Source organism: Larimichthys crocea, chromosome X (assembly GCF_000972845.2).
Source record: "Larimichthys crocea isolate SSNF chromosome X, L_crocea_2.0, whole genome shotgun sequence".
In the NCBI taxonomy this organism is placed as follows: Eukaryota; Metazoa; Chordata; class Actinopteri; family Sciaenidae; genus Larimichthys; species Larimichthys crocea.
Window position 1 is genome coordinate 14,580,496 of NC_040020.1, and position 21,401 is coordinate 14,601,896.

Genomic DNA, 21,401 nt, shown 5'->3' on the forward strand with positions numbered 1-21,401 from the left:
TATAACACAATCATAATATAGTAATAAAGGACTGCAAAACTATAATCTTACAAGAAATTTCTACTCCAGTTGGTTCAATATCACCAATTTGCCTTGAGGGGTTTTGCAGTTTGTACAGCATACAATGCTTTCTATCCTCCTTAGACCCTTGATTTAGAGAAGGAACAATCCCCCCCCCCCAAAAAAAAACCTCCCCATTAACTTCACACTTCATGAGGCGTAGAAAGAAGATTTACGGGAGTGAGGGGGAGACGGAGGCCGTTGAACGGACAGACGGTCCGATTGAGAGAGGGAGCTAAAGGGAATTGGAGACGGAGATGAAGAGAAATGAAGTGAGACAGAGGAGGGGGATGGGGGGGTAAAGTATTTGTCACACTCCCGTTGAAAAGAGATTGAAAAAGAAAGAGAGTGGAGGTTGACTTCATATAAAGCTTTCTTATTCTCTTAACGTGCCTCTGTATCCTGTCCACTTAGCTGCTCCAGCTCGCCCTGTTTTGACCCCTTTCTCCTCTTTGCTTATTTCCCACTTTTCTCCTTATTCTCTCTCTCTTCTTGGCTTCCTTTCTCCTCCTCTTCATTTTCTTCCTACCTTGTCTCCCTCCCTTGCAGGAACGTCTATAATCCAAGTGACAGCGACAGATGCTGATGACCCGACTTATGGGAACAGCGCCAAGCTAGTGTACACACTGGTGCAGGGCCAACAGTACTTCTCTGTTGATCCCCAGACAGGTGAGTGTTTTTATATATATCTGTGTGTGTGTGTGTGTGTGTGTGTGTGAAATGTAAGGGATGCGCAGATGTTGGAAAGCTAATACACACATGCTGCACAAAAGCAAATATACTCAAAATGTTGAAGTGCAAACACACATACAGTTTGAGCAAACAAGTGAATTCTGAGCTGTGAACACTCACACACACACACATACACACACACACATACACACAGGGATGGACATAGAATGGACATGATAACACACTTGCGTACACGCAGGTGTGCATTAGCGTGAAAACCACAGGTGGAGCTAAGCATCCGAGAATTTGTGGATGCGCCAACAGAGAAACCCACATCTTTCTTTTTTCACCCACGCACCCACACACACACACACACACACACACACACACACACACACACACACACACACATTCAAACTAACACTCCTTCCCCCTGTGCATCCCTGATTCTCTTGTCACACTTAGTCATCAATCTTTCTCACTTCCCTTTTCCCTCTTGTGTCTCCTCAAACATCCTTCTCTAAAACACACAAACACACACACACACACACACACACACACACACACACAGACACACAGTCTCATATGTGCTCAGACACATATCTCCCCCTCTCCCAGTGCCCACCCCCCTCCTTCGGGTTCACTCCAGTATGAGGTAGCAGAAATGATGGCAGGGCCTGTGTGCGTTGAACAAAGCACAGCAACAGCCTAATGCTATTATTTCTGGATGAGTCAAAAACAAAAAGACGTGTTCAAAGAGTTTGTGAAATACTACACAGGACAGATTACAGGGTTCCCAAAGGACCTGTCTGCTGCCTATGCCTGCGTGTCACACATGTCACCCAAGGGCATAAAGTTTTTGGATGAGCGAAGGCTGAGGGCGGATGCTTTATTTATTTATTTTATTTTATTATGATTACTTTTTTTAGCATCATACCTCGGAGGGAAGTCATTGCTTGGTTTACTCAGAAATGAAGTACTAACTGTCTAGATGCTGTTTTGATTGACAGTGCGCATATGAACGCTTAACATTTAACTCACGACGAGGGTGATGAAGTAGTTTTTTTTTTTTACTGCATTCGCCCACATGTGGGTGTTTATCTTACGATAGGTCACAAAGGTCACAGGTGGCAGACTTTTATCTTGCTCATTGAATGCCAATGTTTTGTAATTGATTGCTTTGACATATGAGGACCTTCGCAACAAGCAAAGAGAGCTGCTTTTTTAAATGCTAATTGGGGAGTATAAGCCTTAATTCCACCCGGTGTGTATTAGCCACGACACTCTGATATTAGATGGACTTTATTATTCTGAATGTGTCCGCTCTCTCCTCCCCACTCTCTATCTCTCTTTTTCAATCATCCCGCTCCTCGTTGGTACCATCACCAAAGCTCTTTTTTCAAAACGTACACCCGAGTATACGGAGTATATTTCGCTCATATATTCTGTTTGTTTGCTTATGAATTCTGCTCAACAACCTAGACATATTCCTGCTTGTTCGTTAGCATTCAAAACAACCCGTGCTGAATGTGATTCACCTTGAGCTGCCAAGTCATCCATGCTGGTGTTTTGGCTGATGTTGGGTGAGAAGCAGCCGGCACTTGATGTGCAACATCCAATCACATGTAGCAGAATGAGGTCATTTACACAGAGGAGGTGAACGATGTTGAATGCCTGTAAGTGATGTGCCTCGGTGTGCCGTTAAAGACTGCGAGATACAGAACGTGATTTCTGTGTTTGGATATGCATGTGTGTGCGTGTGTCTGTGCACCTTTAACGGGACATTAAGTAATATATTGTCACTGTCAAATGGAAACTCAGTGCTTCCCCAAAAAGTCAGAAAAGCTGTCAGATTGTCAGGAAAAGCAGTCGTGTCTTTATCCTGATGACAGTGCGGTTTGACATTGACACAGGTTTTGAAAGGGCTCTGAAAGCCAGAGAGGTCTGAGATGAACCCGATCTGTCAATTAGAGATAAAACATTTTAATTACGAAAAGTGAAGCTATGAGCTTTTTACACAGCAACAGCCTGATGATATTATTACTTTGCATAATGATCGAGGAGCACTGACAGGTTTATGGTACAGCTTACAGCACACGGTTTGTGTTTATACGCATCAGGTACATAAGTAAAAATAGAGTCCTATTATTACAATGAGAAGTGCACTACAGAGCCTATATAGAAGTGGGCAACACTTTCTAATGTGTCATCTTTTATAAAGGCTTGGTAATTGTAACTAATGGATTCACTGATGGATACTGATTAATGTATTATTGCATTTCATATGTTGACAATTATAGCCAGACTCCAGATGCTGATTTCTGAGGCAGATATAATATTGATATTTGAGAGTTTAAAAGATGTTTTATATATTGACCAACATGCCTTTTTAAAATATTTCAAAAAAAACTTCATGTGATGAGATTTCAGGATTTTTTAAAGAAATTATTGCCAAAATTGACTCATGTTGCCAAATTATCTGGACTGTAGTTTCTTGATTTGTAATGCCAGGACCCCACCGCTTTGGTCTGTCCTCCACACAACTTCAAATCCTTCTGTGTTTCAGAAGCGGAGCCTGCCAGACTTTGTTAACTTTCACGATCGATCTTGATCTGCTCTGTTCTGGAGTGTCTGGATGCTTTTGTAATGCACTGTGGCGCTTCTGGTGGGGTTACAAACATTGCTGCAATAAGCTCCGGTGGCCATGGTGCACCCGTAACGCTTCGTGCTCATGCTCAGTGAGATTTAACAGTGATAGCCAACATGTACTGATTTATTTGTCAATATACCTAATTTGCTATTCTAGCTCTTCTATCAATGATCCATAAGAACAACTTTTGGGTTACCTGTTTGTTAAAAAATGTTGCTTTGGATCTTTTTAATTCACCGCTCCTGTGTTACCTTCTAAAAATGGGCTGCAGATCATCTGGGTCGACCTCAATGAAATAAGTTATTGGAAAGCAGGAAACCTGTGACCTTTTATTAATGACTTACTAACATGTACAACTACAGTGTTGATTGAGTCTTTAATAAAGGGTCATGACTTTCTCAGTTCATAATGAGCAATCAGATCTGCTGTTATAAATGTTAATAAGGCATTAATAAAAGGTCACGGTGTCTAATAAGATTCCAGCACTTCATAGGGTATCTAGTTAAAATCAACTGGATATGCAGTTTTACTACTGGAAAAAAAACAACAGTTCATTCAATTTTACAATAAGGCATACAGTCATAAAATGTATGAACAAATGAACTGTACATGGTGAGTTGGATTGAGAATCCAAGCATTAATAAAGGATTTATTAACCATCAATAAGGCCAATAGTTACAGCTTGTAAACCAGTTAGAAAGTCTGCCTTCTTAAAAAGGAGGTACCTAAAACTGCTTTGTGAAGAGATAAGCTATCATGATACAATGTTGTGATACTACTCTGATGTATATTTAGAAGATACTCTGTGGTTAAAATATGAACAGAGCTGGATGAGATCCCAAAGTACAGGAAGCTTTTGTTCCAAAACAGAGCACAGGCCAAAAAGTATATTTTAGAAGGCAGAAGGTTCTGTACTGGGTTATCATTGAGTCATAAATATTGATCAAAAAACACTTTTTCGTCCCACACACATACATAATGGTCATTTTGTGCCATTTTGCCACAGTAAATGTCCTGTTATCCCTGCTTTAAATGCTTCATTGCCACCCTGATGCTACTATTTGTGTGTGTGTGCGTGTCTCAGGTATCCTGCGCACGGCTGTGCCCGACATGGACAGGGAGACCCAAGACCAGTATCTGGTTCTGCTTCAGGCTAAAGACATGGGAGGCCACCTGGGAGGATTATCTGGGACCACCACTGTCACTGTCAGGCTCACTGACGTCAACGACAATCCTCCACGCTTCACTCAAAGTGAGTTACCCAGCAGCTCATGCAGCCACCCACAGGGAACGAATGACTACCAGGAATAGACATAATAGAAAAAATGACTCTGTTGGACATGCTGTGCTTTTATTGTGCACACATATGTATAATAATTGCTACCTCCTATCCCACCCACAGTCACATATACACACACCCCATGCAGGAGTCTTACACTGTTTGCAAATACTTCATTATGTTTTGTTTTACCCAGCTTGGAGTCCTAGATTAGCAGGGCTTCACCTCATTAAAACAATGGCGTATCAAGTGAGCTGTCAGTCACTGTATAGTAACAAAAAATGACTTTTAATTACTGAGTTGTGTTTGCCTGAACTTTCTATTACTCATTTTATGGAAAACGCCATGTGAAAACAAACATTATGCTCCAAACTGCATAAACACAGTGTTTGTTTTGCACCAGAAGGCAGAAGAGTTCTCAGACCTCTTTGACCTGCAGGTCTTGTCAGGATTTTCACAGCAGCAGTCAGGCAGAGGAGGCTCCTGCGGGGCTGCAAAGTACCTCATCAAACATTCAGCCATGGATTTCTCTCGCCTCTGCAATGAGAGATCAGCTGCTATTTCCAACCCGAGCCGTACTTTCAGATTATCGAAAATAATCTGACAGCGCCCCGATTTGGTCCAACATAATTGGCTCCCTAAATAAGTCTTTGATAATGTTTAACTTAATTTAACTGTTTGTGCTCATGAAGTTATTTTAGCGCAGTGGATAGATGGAAAAGGTCTGGGTCCTGTGTAGCTCTGTGACTTATACTGTTGATAAATGAAATTAAATTAGGCCTTACTCATGCGGCCTAATGCTGTTGCATTAGTGTAAACACAATTTGGACCAAATGAGTCATTTACATAATGGCTGCTGGTCGCCATGAAGATTTTGTAATCAAGTTGGATTATTAGACATGATTGTCCTGGCTGGACATTACACTGTAAATCATTGTTTTAGTTATCCAGAAGGAGGCTGATGAGCATATGCAGCACTGCTTTGGCTTCTTTGTGTTTGTTCGTCTATTGTTGAGTGCACATTGGACACATGTCCAAACAATATGACTTTCTCCAAAATCAATAGGTGTGTCCTTTATCACCACCTAAGTAGTCATGGGAACCAAAGGCCTTGATGCTCAGTGTTTTTGTCATCCTTTTTTTTTTAAATATCATCCTTTCTGCCATTTCTCATCTATGCAAGCTCAAGCTCTTCCACGATAATTGCTGACTCCATTTCAATTAGGCTGAAGCTGAAATATATAGCTTTTTACAGTTACACTTCATTTAGATTTTTTTAGACTGGTTGATGAGAAAGATATTAAAAGTATAACTGAAATTGAAATGACATTAGATATATCACATCTTTCATCTTTCATTTTTTTTACTTTTATTTGTGAACAGCAACATAAATGCAATTTAAAATGGTTATTTTTTATGATTAAACAAACAAAATCAGATTGTATTAAATAGTATTACAAATTAATTTTGTTCCACATGAAATGAATCAGATAAAGCAGATGACATCCTCCCATGGTTCCAACCAGTCACAAATGTCAACTTTCAAATCTTCTATAGACAAATGACCAATTGAAGCCACATTAGCAGTATGCTTAAACTTAATCAGTAATATTCAAATATAATCATATTTGAAAGTGCTGTTCAGCTCAGCACTTTAGCTGCTTAAGCTAACATTGGCATGAGCTTCACATCTCCCAAGACTCAGACTCTTTGAAGATGATCATCTTAAAAATGATTTGAGTCGCTTTAAAACAAGTCGTCTCCACCAGCTGTTTGTTACACCAGACAAATCCTGAGCTAGCGCCTGTCAAAAACTGACATGTGGCAATCACCTAGATCAGGGGAAGTTTGACACTATGGGGACCCCTACAGTTTCGGCACATTTAAAAATGGGCCTGTCATGTCTGCTTTTAGGAGAACAAACACGACAACAAGTGTAAAAGGGTGATTTATTTGATACTTGCAGACTTGCAAACATGAAAGCGGAGATTCTGAAAATGTGTGGGTGGTAAGGCCAAACGAATAGAAAAAAAATATAATAAAACTCAGCCTGACTAATCCCATTCTTTTAAAACAAAAGGACAGAGGTGGCACCAACCAATAAACCTGGTGTCTCCAGACAAAAGTTAACTACATTTACTTTTTTCTATAATCTGAACACACAGTCCAAAAGCAGCAGATAACAGTAGATCAAATGAGAGAGTGAGCTCCTCGGGCGTGCTCCTTTTGAGTGCCCCGAATGATGATTGGCCAGCTCGCGGTCTGAGGAAAACCAATGAGCAGCATGACCAGACTGCACAGGTGGAAGGCAATCATGCTGTTAGTATCTGGTGGGAAAAAGCAAAAAACAGGAAGAAAAATATACACACAAGAAGTATTTTGCCCCCGGCTGACACATAACAGCAGAATTTTGCAACTATCTGTTCCAAGTTGCAACTCATGGATGTAATATAGACTACTGGATGACTCCAATACTGAAGCAAACTTTAAAACATGATGATTGTCAGGAAAACTCTGGGGTTGCAAAGTTGGTTGTTTTCTAGGTGGATTCATGGGCAGGCTCATGACTCAAAAGAAAGCAGTTATAGTAAAAACAATGTAAAGATTTATGTTAATCAGCTGGATAAATATAGCAGCAACAGTTCTCATTCTAGCTGGACAAATGTACTGTATTTTCACCTCCTACAGCTTGTTAAGGCACTGTTAGTTATGTAAGTCATAGTTTAAATCTTGCAATTTGAAAATCACACTCTTTAAAACCACAGTTTTTATCTAACGGGCGTCTATATATAATTGTAATAAAAACATATCTCATCATCTGACAGGAGCAGGTAGCCGAGTGCAGGTGGATAGGTATTTGATGAAGATTTCTAGCCCAATAGACTGTTGGCTTTAATGCCAAAATTGAACTAATGATGTCCTAAGGTGGCAAGTTTCCTGGTCGAGTTGAACCCCCATCAAAGCTGCTTTTTGTGCCGGCTGTAGTGAACACTGGAGGGCTTCTTGGAGGAAAACTGGGCTCATTCTGATCTGTCTGTGCTGCTCTGAAACCTCACAAACCTCCTGGCTATTGCCTCATGCTGCCAATCATGTATGTGCTTTAGTGAATGCACTGATGTTAGCCGACGCCTGGGTTTGTGTGTGAGTTTTTGTTTGTGTGTATCCTCTGCTTGCCTTTTTTTCCTCCTGTGTGTTCCCTCACGCACTCACGCTCCCTTGTGCTTGCGCGAACACCATCAAAGCGAGCCACCCCGCCGCTCTACTCAATTACACACCCAGGCTTTTAAAAAGACACCCTCAAATCCGGCCTCTGCGTCTCCCAAGGTCAACACTGCTTATTCCTTGTGGCATTTACCAGAAGGAGAGGATTACAATGGAGTGTATGAAGCAGGTATTGGCTGTATATTATAGCCTTAACAAGAAGAAGAAAAAAAAAAAACAGCTCTTGCTTTGTGGGTCTGTCTTCTCACAGCGTCCTAGAAATTCTTCCTAGCCAAAAACATGATTCCAGGAACTAAGTAGGTTTGTCGTGTGTACGGTTTTGAACGCTGTCATGGGATTCCTTATGCCCGGAGGAGGCCATATAGCGGAGAGAAAGTAGGCTACTGTGCAGATTGTAGTTGTTTTCTGTAAGTAAGTGAAATAAGTGGAAAACGTGGGATATTTTCAGACGCGTCATTGGCAAACATAATGCTCTAACAACACTTTCCTTTGGGTCTCATTATCAAATGGCACGCACCGTGCACTAAATGTTTTTGGACAGCAGCATGTTTTTTGATGCTTTAGCTCAGCGTCCTTGATGCAAGAAAAGCTTTAATTTTATTTTCATCCACATCAAATGAGCTTTTTAAAGGTAGCAGGGCTTTTTGAACATTTAAAGGTAAAAAATATTTAGACACAAAGTAAGTGTTTTTAGCACTTTAACACTTAAAAGATTTTTTGAAGTCTTATCCCAGAAATATCCCTTTTTCCCTGCTGTATTCACATTAATGCATAAGTGAGTGCATAATTGTCACTGGGAACCTGTCAGATTGTGAACAGATACATTTTTCTTTTACGTCCCACCACTTCCCAAAACTTCAAGTTAACAAGGCAGATGGGTGTGAAAAATTGTGCTAAAGGGGAGTTTGTATTACCGTCTCATTCCACGTCAACCCCTTGCCTGATTAAGCTCTTAATTATGGCAGTGTGGTGTGGAATACAAGGTTGGCTAATTTTCTGAGAATAAACAAGGGGCGTTGGGTATCAAATCACGTCTTGAATTATCAGCTTCCTGTTTCAAGGCTTCAGGATAGGTATAGTGGATGACTTTCCACTCCTCTGCTAATCCATAGGGAAATTAATGGTGGTGGGACTTCCACAACATCATCTAGCTTTGTAGAACGGGCACTGGTGTCGTCGTTGGGCTGATGTGAAATTTCATACCCTTGTTTCCATGTAGTCATTTATTCAGACATGTTTTTCCATGTTTACTGTAGCTGAATAATTTATGGCTGTGTGTACTCCACAGCTGAATTCTCTTCGGGATAAATTGAAATAGAGGCTAGAGCATGGGCTGCCAGTGTACCTAAAAATAAGATGGCTACTTAATTTAAGAACAACATTTTTATTCTAACCACTCTGGAAAGTAGGTTATTTAGGATGATAATGTGCGCGGTAAGGGGGATAAATAAAACAAGAATATTGACATCATTAAAAAAGAAAAAAAAAGTCTGTATTTTCTATGATGGCATGGATTATCATCCATTAAATATATCAACAAAAGCAGCAGATGTGGCATCCATCATTACTCAAGCTTTTGCACACTGTTTTTCTCATCTTTTACATATAGTGCTAAAATTAAATGCAAATATTGCCTTGTAGTTTCATAAATTTCTACACTGACACCTGAGGAAAAAAATGTGACAGCTCAAACAAAAAAAAAAGCAAAGGTAGAAACACACTTTTCATATCTTAAAAACTAATAAAAATAATCATGACCTAGTTCTCCTTGTTGTTTGAGAAAATGCCAAATATTGCAATATGTCAGGGAATAATAATGTGCCATAGTATATACACAAGCATCAATGCCATGTTTAACATTTTTCCTCCATTGCTGAGTTAAATTACTTATAATAAACACATATTGATGCACATTATGAATATATATTTATAATTAAAAAGTTTTTTTATTGCGGTGTCATGCCAAACCTTTAGCCCGTATCATGTATCTTACAAAAGACATAACTATATATCTGTAACCCTTTTTAACCCTTTAATACTCAAAATACTTCTCAAAATGGTGGAAGATGCATCTCAAAATAAATACTGTCTAGAGTAACATATGATTCACACTCTCTATACTGACTGATGAGAGGCTATAGGAATAACCTTGGTTTTATCAATCCAATATAATGTGGAAATATGAATTTGCTCAGAGGCAGTGGGTGACGCTGGATTCGCCTCACAAGGAAAACACACCAATGTATGGCAGCAAACTGTCCCCAAACTCGCTCACGCCAGAGTTCAGTGTCCAATAAACAATTACCGTCCATCAAATAGTTAAAGAGCACATACATGGAATAAAAAACTCTTTGCTCTCTGCTGTTTTTCTCTCTATCTCTCCATGTATATACAATTATACTAAAAGAAAAACATCAGTTACAACATTATATGTTCTATATGTCCAGTGTATAGGATTTCATGGCATCTAGTGGTGAATTTGCAGTCAGTGAATACTCCTCGCCTCACCCTTGCCTTACAAGCATAAAGGACAAACTATAGTGGCCGTGAAACTTGCAAAAAAAATCCTTAAGACCCTATTCAGAGCCAGTGTCTGGTTTGTCCATCCTGGGCTACTGTAGAAACGTGGCAAAGCAACATGGCAACATGGTAACAAAAACACAACATTTTATTTTTTCGGTTAATTAAATAGGAATGAAAATGAATATTTATGCTATATTCTACAAATGGGGGGTGTCGATTAGCTCAGTTGGCAGAGCATTCGCCCCATGTACGAAGCCTTGCCACAGCGACCCAGGGCTCGAATCCGACCTGTGGCCCTTTGCTGCATGTCATTCCCCTATCTCTCTCTCCCCACATTCCTGTCTCTCTCTTAATTTTAATTTTACACCGTACAGCACAAACAAGGTGAGAAGTGAAGCAAACTTTAAGTTTATCCTGATAAAAGCCTTAATTCTTTTTCCACTCCAAGGCTTTTTTAAAGTAACAGGTTTGTTTGTGAATAGCCGACTCACAATTTTATTGTGGTAGATATCCTTAGGTTTCCTGTGGCTATTTACATAATGTAAAATTCCAACTCAAGGTCCACGCATTACCTTTTCCTGTGGCCTCCTTATTCATGGTTCGAGTTGAGTATAAAAGTACAAAAGCAGAAAAAGTAACATACCAAATCCAACAAACATTGACTCGCCTTTTCAGGAGGTTTCAACCACATCGCACGGTCCTCTTCTTCAGTGGATGTCCTAAAAGTGTTATGGATGAAATCACAACAGCTACTGAGCTCACTACAGAAAATCTCCGTAGCAACAGAACAAAACTTCATCCGCTAATAAAGACCATGTGGTAGGTTTGAAGTCTTTGGAAAGAGCACATAAATGAACTATGAGCTAGGGAAAAGGTCAATAATGAATTTTAATGAATATATTTTATTGGTTACTTCTTCACAAAACCTCTGAATCTCACCACGTCCTCAAACACAATATACAAAGTGTCCTTGAAGTTCATTTCATTTTCGCTGTTGAAGCACATTCAGTAAAGTCACTGTGTTGTTAAAAACCTGAAGTAATTTTACACATAGCTGCAGGTTTTTCTCATCATGCCCATTCAGAAAACCATTTAGAAGTATGAAATTTTTATGAGAGATTCTTTTATACTATAGCTTTATCTGCTGTATTTATTTCATGCCATTAAACATTACATGAAGAAATCTAAACTATTCAGCATTTGCATCGATGAATACCATTGCACAACTGGATAGATAAATATCTACATTAAAATAAACAGTGCTGTAGACTAGAGGAAATACTGAATTTTCACATTTAATGTTCTAATATTGTGAATGTAAGTGTAAGTGGTTGTTTTCCTCTATGATGAGCTGCTGACTTGTTCAGGGTGTACCCCGCCTCTCGCCCAAAGTCAGTTAGGATAGCCTCTATCCCCACCATGACCCTGATGAGGATAAGCAGTTACAGATTACGGATGGATGTTCTAATATTTAAAAATATCTAAATATTTGACTGTAGGTATAGGATGATTACCTGACCTTTAAAGCAATACCACTGTGGTAAATATGGACAGCTGTACACGTGTATTTGTTAAGAATTTATTACATATGATGGAAGACTAGCAAGTCAAAAACTAACAGCCAAACAGCAAGCAAATGCAACAACACAATACATAGCAGCCAGCTAATATTATTTACATGTCCAACAGCAAGAAGTCCAGCTCGGTGTCTGTCTTTCAGCATTTCATTTCACAAAGCTCTCACCAATGGCTAAACGTCAGTCCCAGATTTGCTCTTGTGTGGTGGCCTTTTGCTCGGTCAGCCTCTCCTTTTCTTGTCTTATCAATGCCCCCTCCGGTCTTTTTTGCCTCTGTCTTTAGAGAGGCTGGTTGCATTACATGCTTGCCCAGCTCCAGTTCTGGCACAACACCGGCTCCTCTCCTCATCTGCAATTGCCTGCGCCTGGGGCCTGAAAACCTCCTCCTCCTGGTGGTCCTAAACACCTGTGCTACAAACAGTAGCTCTGAGCTCATAGTCCTAGCATCCTGACTGACAAACTGAGCAAACTGGGTTACCTAACAACAGCTATGGTTCACAGCAGTTTACTTTACTGTTGAGTTGAGCATAAAATTCCAGTGTCACCAGAATCAAAGTCAAATAATTGGCGACTCAGTGCCGTAAAGCGTTACATTATTTTATGGTAGAAAAGTTACACAATATTGCTTTGATCTAAACTTCCTAAATTAAAAACTTTTTAGGGATAATTCACAACTACAGCATATTAGAAAGTGAAATGTCACTACATACTTCTTCTTCAGTGGAGTGGAATGTCAACATTTGATGTGTGATCTGGTCCATTCCCTGAGATCTGTACATGAACTATACCTCTGTTATGGAGCTGGAATGAATCTGTAAGCTATCAAAGGGCAAAACATTAATTTGTTGCCTTGTGACACTCGGAGCAGCACTTTGTTATATTTTAACTGCGCACATAGAAACTCCCAGACACATCCAGAGACTCATAACTTGTGTTCCCGGATAACTTTGATTCCTCTGCTCTGCCTGCCGGAACTGTTTGAATAGCTACAACTCTGTTTGGTGACAAGTCCGCAGACGGAGACGCAGATGCCGGTTCCCATTTTTATGTGGTTTCCGAACAACCTTGGCTTGCCAACGGTGCCACATAAAAACGTTGAGGGAGCCATCACTCTCTCAGCAGTTTGATGGATTGAAAGATAGATGGGCTGACAGATGACTACATAGGTATCGCCGATAAGATCAGTGTCATTTTATACGCCAGGGAGATGAAACAGAGAGAGGGGGAGAGATAGAGAGTAGCTCGCAGAGGACTTCATCATAAATATTACTAATTCATTTCCCTGGAGAGCGAGGCTGTAACGGAGTGAGTGTGAATGGGAGGAGATGGAAAGAGGAGAGAGGAAAGAAGGATGTGTGTGCAAGTGAATTTATGTCCTTCCTCTGTGTTTGTGTCTATTTTGTGCCTGAGTGCATTTTTTTTTTGTGAAAGAGAAAGATGGAGTCGCTAAGAAAGGTGCGATAAAGTTGTCAGAAGAGTGAGACAATGGAAGAAGAAGCAAAGAGGGAGTGGGTGAGAAAAGAACATAGAGGGAAACCACAGAGAGACGGAGGAGACAAACGCACAAGAAGTAGAGCGGGGGAGTGAATGAAATGGAGGAAGTCAGGAGGGATAATCAGGGTATTATGTCCTTTAGTAAGAATAAGATCCAAGAAAGAAAAGGCAAAGAGTAGTGCAGAAAACAAAGAGGGATGAGTGGGTGAGCTGAAAGAGTCACAGAAATAATAACTTAACGTTTTTTTGTTTTTTTTATCTGTAGCGGAGCTTCTTCTGCATCAGTTCCTTCATGTTCTTTGCCTCTGACACACACACACACACACACACACACACACACACACACACACACACACACACACACTTGCATGATCAGTCAGAGGTGAGGGGACACAGAGACAGAGAGGTGACAGACTTTGTCATCTCCTGTCAGGCCAAGAGACACACATATTTTCTCCCTCCAAAACACACAAGCGCGCACACACATTCCTGACTCCCACTCGCTCAGTGTGTGCTCTTCACACACTCAGTACCCTCGTGTCCCTTATCACACTCTCTCCCATCTGTTCCTATTCCAACACCCTCGGTGTACGATCATTTTTAGTTAGTGTGGCAGACAGTGTCTGTGCTGAGAAATCCCACTTGTCAAACCATGCACTTTCACAGTCTCACCATAAAGTACTGTAAGCTATTGTTAATGGACATTTGTGTTCACAGCCAAGCAATTGTTTCCATTCCTGGGGTTTTAACATCGACTATTGAGGTTTCTTCAAATACTCTTCTTAAATTATAAATAAGGGATTATGCAATTTTTATGCTTAAAATATTGTTAATTGAACACGAGGGAAAAAAGCTGCCTCTTTTTGAACAGTTCTTTCTGTTCCTTCTCTAGAAATGGCACACTTAGACAGCACAGAAAATCTATAAGTGGAATAAAATTGCTTATATAGCCCAAGAAACCACCAGTGCTGGCCTCAGCCTACATCATTTTCCGTTATATCCTATTTAGTAGTCACATCACATTCAATAAAATCTAATGCATATCGAGAATAGCTTGTGTCCTCTTCAATAGGGCATCGATAATGAATTTAGTTAAATGGCATGACTAATGGGCATTGGAGGACTAGTAATGGGCTCATCAGAGTTAAGGGACACACGCACAGGCCAATCCGGGCCAACAGGGCTGCCCACGTCCCGTCGTCCTGTCCAATGAGCGCCACCCACGCGCTGACGTCTCCCATTGTTTGGACTGGCACGATAAAAGACGTGAAGCCGGCGCTCTTTAGAATGCATGAAAGTGAGTCCTGGGGGCAAGTTCACCAAAGCGTGAAGGAGGGAGGAGGGAGACGACGGGATGGAGGGATTGAAATGGAGTGAAAGAAAAGAGAGGAGTAAAGCTAATGGCTTTGTGGCGACAGTGATAATCAGGCTAGCTGAAAATCACTTCATCTCACATGGAGCTGAAGGGATGCTGGGAAATGGAAAAGAAGCAGGTTTTCAGTGTTCAGAGGCTATGATGCAGACAGATGTGTCTGTTTCTGTTTATGCATGCTGGCATATGTCTGCACTGAACATCGCACTGGGACACGTTTAAGGCTACGTGGACTGTATGTGATTTGTTATTGACTGTGTGTTTTACATGCGCGCACTTGAACACTGAACACATACGCGCATATATAAAATGTGCACACGCAGCCAGCTCCTGGGTGGGAGATAGCGCTGAGGCATAAACAGCCTGAAATGGCTCCCTCATCACACCGCACAATTAGGCCTGCCATCACTGTGCCTTTGCCCTGGAGTCAATGGTGGCACAGTATAGAGCTCTGCTTGGATAGATTCCTCTAGGCTTTTATCCTGCGTGGGTCTGAATGCTGCAGCCCACTAACTGTCTTGATTTGGCATGTGTGTGAGTGACCAGCGGGTGTAAGAGTATTGAAGTAGTAGGGTCAGTCCGCCTTGTGGGTAGTGTCTTTGTGTTCTCTATTCTCTCTCACTCTCTCTTGTTCTTCTTCACGTATACATGCACAAACAGATGAGGCTTTACGCCGACATTAGACCTACATCAAATTGGCGACTCCTGTAGGAATACGCAGCCAGTGTTTCCCCTGACGAGCTTTTCTTTCTCACAATCTCGTGGAGCCCAAAAGAGCCAGTAAGGAGAAATTCATCGTGCGGTAATCGCCCCATACAACACAAGCTTTCCAACAGACCTACATTCAGGCAATCCAGCATTATGGAAACCCAAAAGGGTCTTAAATTTTCCACACTCCAGATCATTTCCATTCTCACAACTTTCCGTGCCATCACAGAGGAAAACAGAGAAATTTAAAACTTCATTAAATCCCGCCAAACAGGACCATTTGTGTTCCTGTTTTTTCTTTCTCTCTGCAGTGTATAAGCTCAGGCTTCTGTGGAAATGAGGTGAATCCATCACACTTTCTCAGGCGATGCCCGGGTCCTTTGCTCATAGAGAACACACAGGAAAGGCTTTTTTTTTTTTCTTGTTTTTTTCTTTTTTGCGTTACTTTTTCATCTGACCTGGCAGTGTGCCCCCTCACGCAGAATAATAGGAGCTAAAGCCATTCTCTTTTTGCCGAGCCATCAGTGAGCCATGGAGAGCCGGGGAAGAGGAAGTGATTTCCATGTTAATGGGAACCTTCCCGGCAGCATCTAAACCTTTTCTTTCCTTCCTTTCCTTCCATCACTCCTTCCTTTTGCTTCCTGCCTGTTCCGTGCCTACCTACCCTTACCTGCTGTCGTGCACCAGCACTTAATCCTCCTGCTGTTGTCTTGCAACGTTACCTTTCACCTCCCATCCTCTGTTTACTTCTCCAGTCTTCCTTCCCTCTCTCGCGCTCTCTTTCTCTCTGTCTAGCTTGATGAATGGAGTCGCTGGACTGTGAGCGGCACATCCTCAGCGGGGTGTGGCGGGCCATCTCTTGCTGTCTCACATCAGTGTATGTTTGGGTGTTTTTTTTGTTGTTGTTGTTGTTGTTGTTGTTTTTCTTTCAGTTAGCCTGTGCAAATCCTGTTTTAAACTCAAGCCCAAAAAAATGGATCCTTAAAAAAGTTGGACAGAGAAGAACACTCAGTGAAAGTCTCTTAAAATCCTTTATCCCCTGCCACCGAGGAACTACACTGATGTCCACTCAGCTGAACAAAAAAAGTACAATTCCTACCTAACCCTCTGAGCAGCCAACTTAACATGCTCCGTGAGGTCTTTGGCCATCCCCTCCTGCCCTCTCTGCACTCCTGACCCTGTTCTCCCTGGGCTCCTCTAAGCACAGCTGGAAATGTGCCAGCACGTCATCTTCCCCCGAGATATGCTTAGTGGCTCCATCCACTATACGGTCTCTGTCAGAAAAACGGCGGTGGGTAAACTACTCTGCCGCAGGGGTGCAAAATGAATCGTCTCGACGACGCGCTCTCATCCCTTATACATAAAGGCTGGCAAGGCCAAACTGATTGCCGCTCTGAAAGTTTACGGCATTTCTTATAAATCCTTAATACACCTCAACATATTGGGTAAACAGATGATCATTCTGTGAGCAGAACAGGCATAAAGAAAACTTTCGGGATTTCAGAGAGACAGACGTGATGCCACGGTAGACCCTGCAGGGCCTGGTGGGAATCTGTTGCCTCCAGCTGTTTTGAATAGGTTACAAATAAGCAGGGGTGGCTGGCTGTTTGATGCAAGCAAACACAAGTTTCATGTTTTAGAATGAGGCGGGAATGAGTGATGGCGAGAAAAACAAGGGTAGAGACTGGAGGAAGACAGAAGGCCTGTCCTGAACATAACCTCATATAGTCGCTCGGAGGAGTAAACAAACTGTTATCACAGCTCCGACCTATTCATTGTTTCAGTGACTTGAAGAAGGAGAGGAAGCATCCACGCTCTGACTTCAAATAAAAATGTCTGTCTATATTTTCTGTAAGTAGTGTTTTTCTCTCCGCTAACATTGTCGAAGCTCCGCACCTGCACTGTCATTGTTTTTCCAGAACTGTGCGAAGGCTCCCGTGTGGTTTAGCACGTTGTAAGTGCTGCACTTGCAATTATGGGTTCAATTCTCACCAGGCTCATTTTGCTACAGTGCATGAATGCAGAGCACGCTGCTTTGCATAAAACACGCTAAACGGCAGAGAGAGAGGGGAAGGCTGCATTCCAGAAGTAATCGGTTACACATAAAGTGCTTAAAACACATTTATCTACATTGCAAAATGCAAATGAGATATTTATTCAGCTCACAGGCTGTACATTGATATTCATAGTGTCAACATCATCTGCCAGCATTATCAGCTGTAATTTTATGATATATAAAATGATAATTGCCATAAAAACAGCAATTTGACCTAACTCTCTTGGGGAGTGCAACAACCAATTATTTTTGTTCTCTTTAAGTTATCTGAAGATCTATGACTGTATCTAACATCGGATTCATGTAATCTGTATCATAAATGTTATTCTCTAGAATTCAGATTCTTTTCTCTTCTCTTTTCTTTTCTTTTCTTTTCTTTTCTTTTCTTTTCTTTTCTTTTCTTCTCTTCTCTTCTCTTCTCTTCTCTCATTTTGGCTCTTTCTAATACGACCAGCAGTAAAGGCATTTCATTAACTTTTCTCAATTTAGGAAACGACTATCTCTGCTTAAGGCGAGCTCCACAAGTGTCCTGACCTGTTAGGAGCTGGCCTTTAGTCAGACATTCAGGCTCACTCGGTGGCTGTAGTTATATTAAATGATGACTGACAAATATTAATACTTGTGTGCCTGATCTCGACAGGAAAAAGCCCTGCGACCTCATGGCGACAGGAAAAATGTAGCTTTGTAACTCCGTTGTTTGTCACAACCAGCAATTTCTCCAACAAACTTTGATGTGCGCGTTGCTCTGATAATACGCTGATTCAATCATTTCTCCACGACTCGCTATGAAGTTATTGAAAAACAAGCTGCATTATATTTAAGCGCTGTGTTCACACTATGGTACTATATTTTTCAACACTGTGTGACAGTAGAGGAAAAAAGAATTTAGACTATGAAGGAACATGACGGGAGGTGTGGGGAGGCATTGTAATTGCTGAGTAATATTGCACAATGCAGACCAGATGTGTAGGGATTGTGACACAATGCAGACAGATCAGTCAGATCACCGTTTTAAATTCCATACGCATTTATTGTTTAGGCTACACGAGTGGCTTGCCAGTGTTTACTCCGAGCATAAAGTAGCTTGTTGGTAAATGTCACTGTGATATTTAAACTATTATTTCTTTCTTCATCTTTTGTGTTTTTGTTCAGAGTTTGCTTTCCCTGGACGTGCGTGGGCTCATGCTTTTCCACCCACAGTTCGCAGTTAAGGTTACCGCTGTCTCTAGATTGCCTATAGGTATGGATAGGTGCATTAGTTACCTGTCAGAGGCCGTCTAATGTGATCTATCTAATGTAACTGTGGGGAAAACAACAACACGCTACACATCATTTTATAACTTCTAGTGTCTATCAGCCCAATTCCTCCTAGTGACTCTGAAACACTTGATATATACAGGCCCTGACTGCATTTCCGAAAACCCACTGGCATTACATAATGTATTCAGTCAATATAAATCACTTTGCACAAACAAGCCTGCAAAAATATTCAATTTAGCTCTTATTGAAGTCTTTCTGGCTCCTCTCTTCCAGCTTTTCCTTCTTTTAAAAACTCAGTGTTTGGACAAATTCAACTTTGTTTTTTTTTCTTGTCTCAGGAGGAACCATTTCTCATCTCAGTGAAATCCATGTCCAGTGTGCAGCCTGCCTCCAGGCTGGGACAACACCTTGTGTTAATTAAAGCAGACCTCCAGATTTGCCTGCTCTGCTCCGGCTTCTTTTCTTAGGGGTGGGGGGGAATTGAGCGTTTGATTTTCTACAACTGACTAATTTCATGTGACTCTAATGCTCGTCTGTGGTTGAGTAATAATGATTACGGTGATAACCTAAACAATTAGGTAATATGCAATAATTTCCAATAATTGTTATTCCCTAATTAAGTTTTACATATTAAAAACCCAAATAAGAGATGGAGGAATTTAAATGAAAGAAGAAACTAATTAAAACGGAGGTGGCTAATACCAGCACGCTTTTATCCTTTTATTTTCTCGATCCCTCTGTTTCTCTGGCTCTGAATTAATATTTCATCTAAAGTTCAGTGCTTTCTGCTTCAATAGACAGTAAAATCACTGCTGGAAACATTGCTCTCAGTCACATCTCTCTCTCTCTCGCTCTCTCTCTCTTTCTTTCTCCACCTTTTGCTTTCAGCACCATGTCGTATTTCTCTCTCTTCTTTTTTTTTCTTCTCGCCTTCCCCTGAGCTCTCCCCGTACATTTCTCTCGTTTCTGACAATATCTCTCAGGTGGAGGCGATTGTCACTGGCGAGTCTAACTGGACTGAACCAGCCGCAAACTGTACTTTTCCCTTCTCTTAGTCACATCAGTCAGTCATTCAGCCAACCAGCCAGCCAGCCAGCCAACCAGCCAGCCAGCCAGCCAGCATGCCACTTTGTAATTTCATCATTTTGTCAGGACTCTCCAGAGTGAGTCAATGTAAAGCTTTTTAGCCACTTGATATCAGGGGCAATGCTGGAGCTGGTGCATGCAGCCTCTTCATAATCTAACTGCTGCTATGTGGCTTTTAAGAACATTTCAATGAAGCTGTTGCAGAAAGCTCTTTTTATATAAGACACCAGAGCATTTCTTCTTTACGTTATCCCGCTCTGAAAACACAGTCCCTCATTTACGATTGACTCGGTATTGTTTAGCACTGTTTGCTCTCAGGAACCTGGATGCACCCACACCAGTCCAGGACTAATGGACACACACACACACACACGCTCAGACATACCCTGCTTTTTCATCCTACTCCATATGGCATTAGAACAGAGCTCGATAATGCCTAATGGCCTATCTCTCCACACGAGGTAAGTTAAACAGCAACATGTAGTTTTTTACACAGCTTGCAAAGGAAAAAAATCTGCACTGCTTCATTATTAACCCCATTAGCACCGAGGTACTGTAGACGCCGTCACTTTCACTCTCAGCGCATGCAGGCTAATTTAACCCTGTAGAAGCTATAAAAGAATAAAAAAATTCCACCTAGACAGCAAATGCTGCCCTGTTTTCTTCAGTCCTCTCGTCTCGAGCACTGATGATGATGCCTAAATCACACTCTCCGCAGTCTTGATCCTCCCTTCCGTCTCTCTGGCCTTTTCCCTTAAGCCCTCTTGAGTATGAGCGCCTGTGTGATGGACTCCCTCTAAATGGATGCAGATTTTATTCAGGCTATTTTCAAAACCAGTGCTTGCGCTTTAGCAAGCTAGACATTTTTTTAATGACTCCCCTAACTCGACGCTTTCCGCCACCGCCGCCATCACAAGAAACACTCCTGCCTCTGCTTCAGATAAGATGTGGCGGAGTCACATACTCTTATTTTTTATTCCCACTCAACCCGTCATCCCCCCCCGTCCCCTCTCCTCACCTCTTCTCTCCTGCCGTCACGGAGTGCTTTTACAGCACAGGACCTCGTCCACGCTTGTCTTCAAAAAGTGGTTCCCCGCTGTGCTTTCACCTCCTGAATTCCTCTCTTCCAGCGCTCTCTGTCCCTCACCTGTTTCATTTCACATTTATCTGTCCTTTTACAGTCGCCCCCTCTTCTTAAAGATTCATCCCTCTCCCTCTCGTCTACACTCAGCAGGTTGTCAACCGCCGCTCTTTTCTGCTAACTTATAACCTGTATTAAACTACATGCTCCCTAATTAACACTCACAGCCTGTCATTTCACTTCATTTCCAACTAATCCCTGTGCCAGCATGGCCCAATTCATCCAATCCCCTGCAAAAAACCGGCGGCTAATTGTCATGTCGCATGGTGAACTCCAGTTTGACAACAGTCGAGAGGAACCA

The 21,401-nt window shown here is 41.5% G+C and overlaps 1 protein-coding gene across 1 annotated transcript in view; it reads left to right on the forward strand.

Moving 5' to 3' along the window:
- The window catches only part of cdh24b (cadherin 24, type 2b), a 143,810-nt gene that overhangs the window by 85,726 nt on the left and 36,683 nt on the right, over window positions 1–21,401 (forward strand). Inside the window, exons 4-5 of the mRNA XM_027283347.1 lie at window positions 610–729; window positions 4,467–4,634. Coding sequence (XP_027139148.1) covers window positions 610–729; window positions 4,467–4,634 — 288 coding nt within the window. The remainder of the gene's footprint in view (window positions 1–609; window positions 730–4,466; window positions 4,635–21,401) is intronic.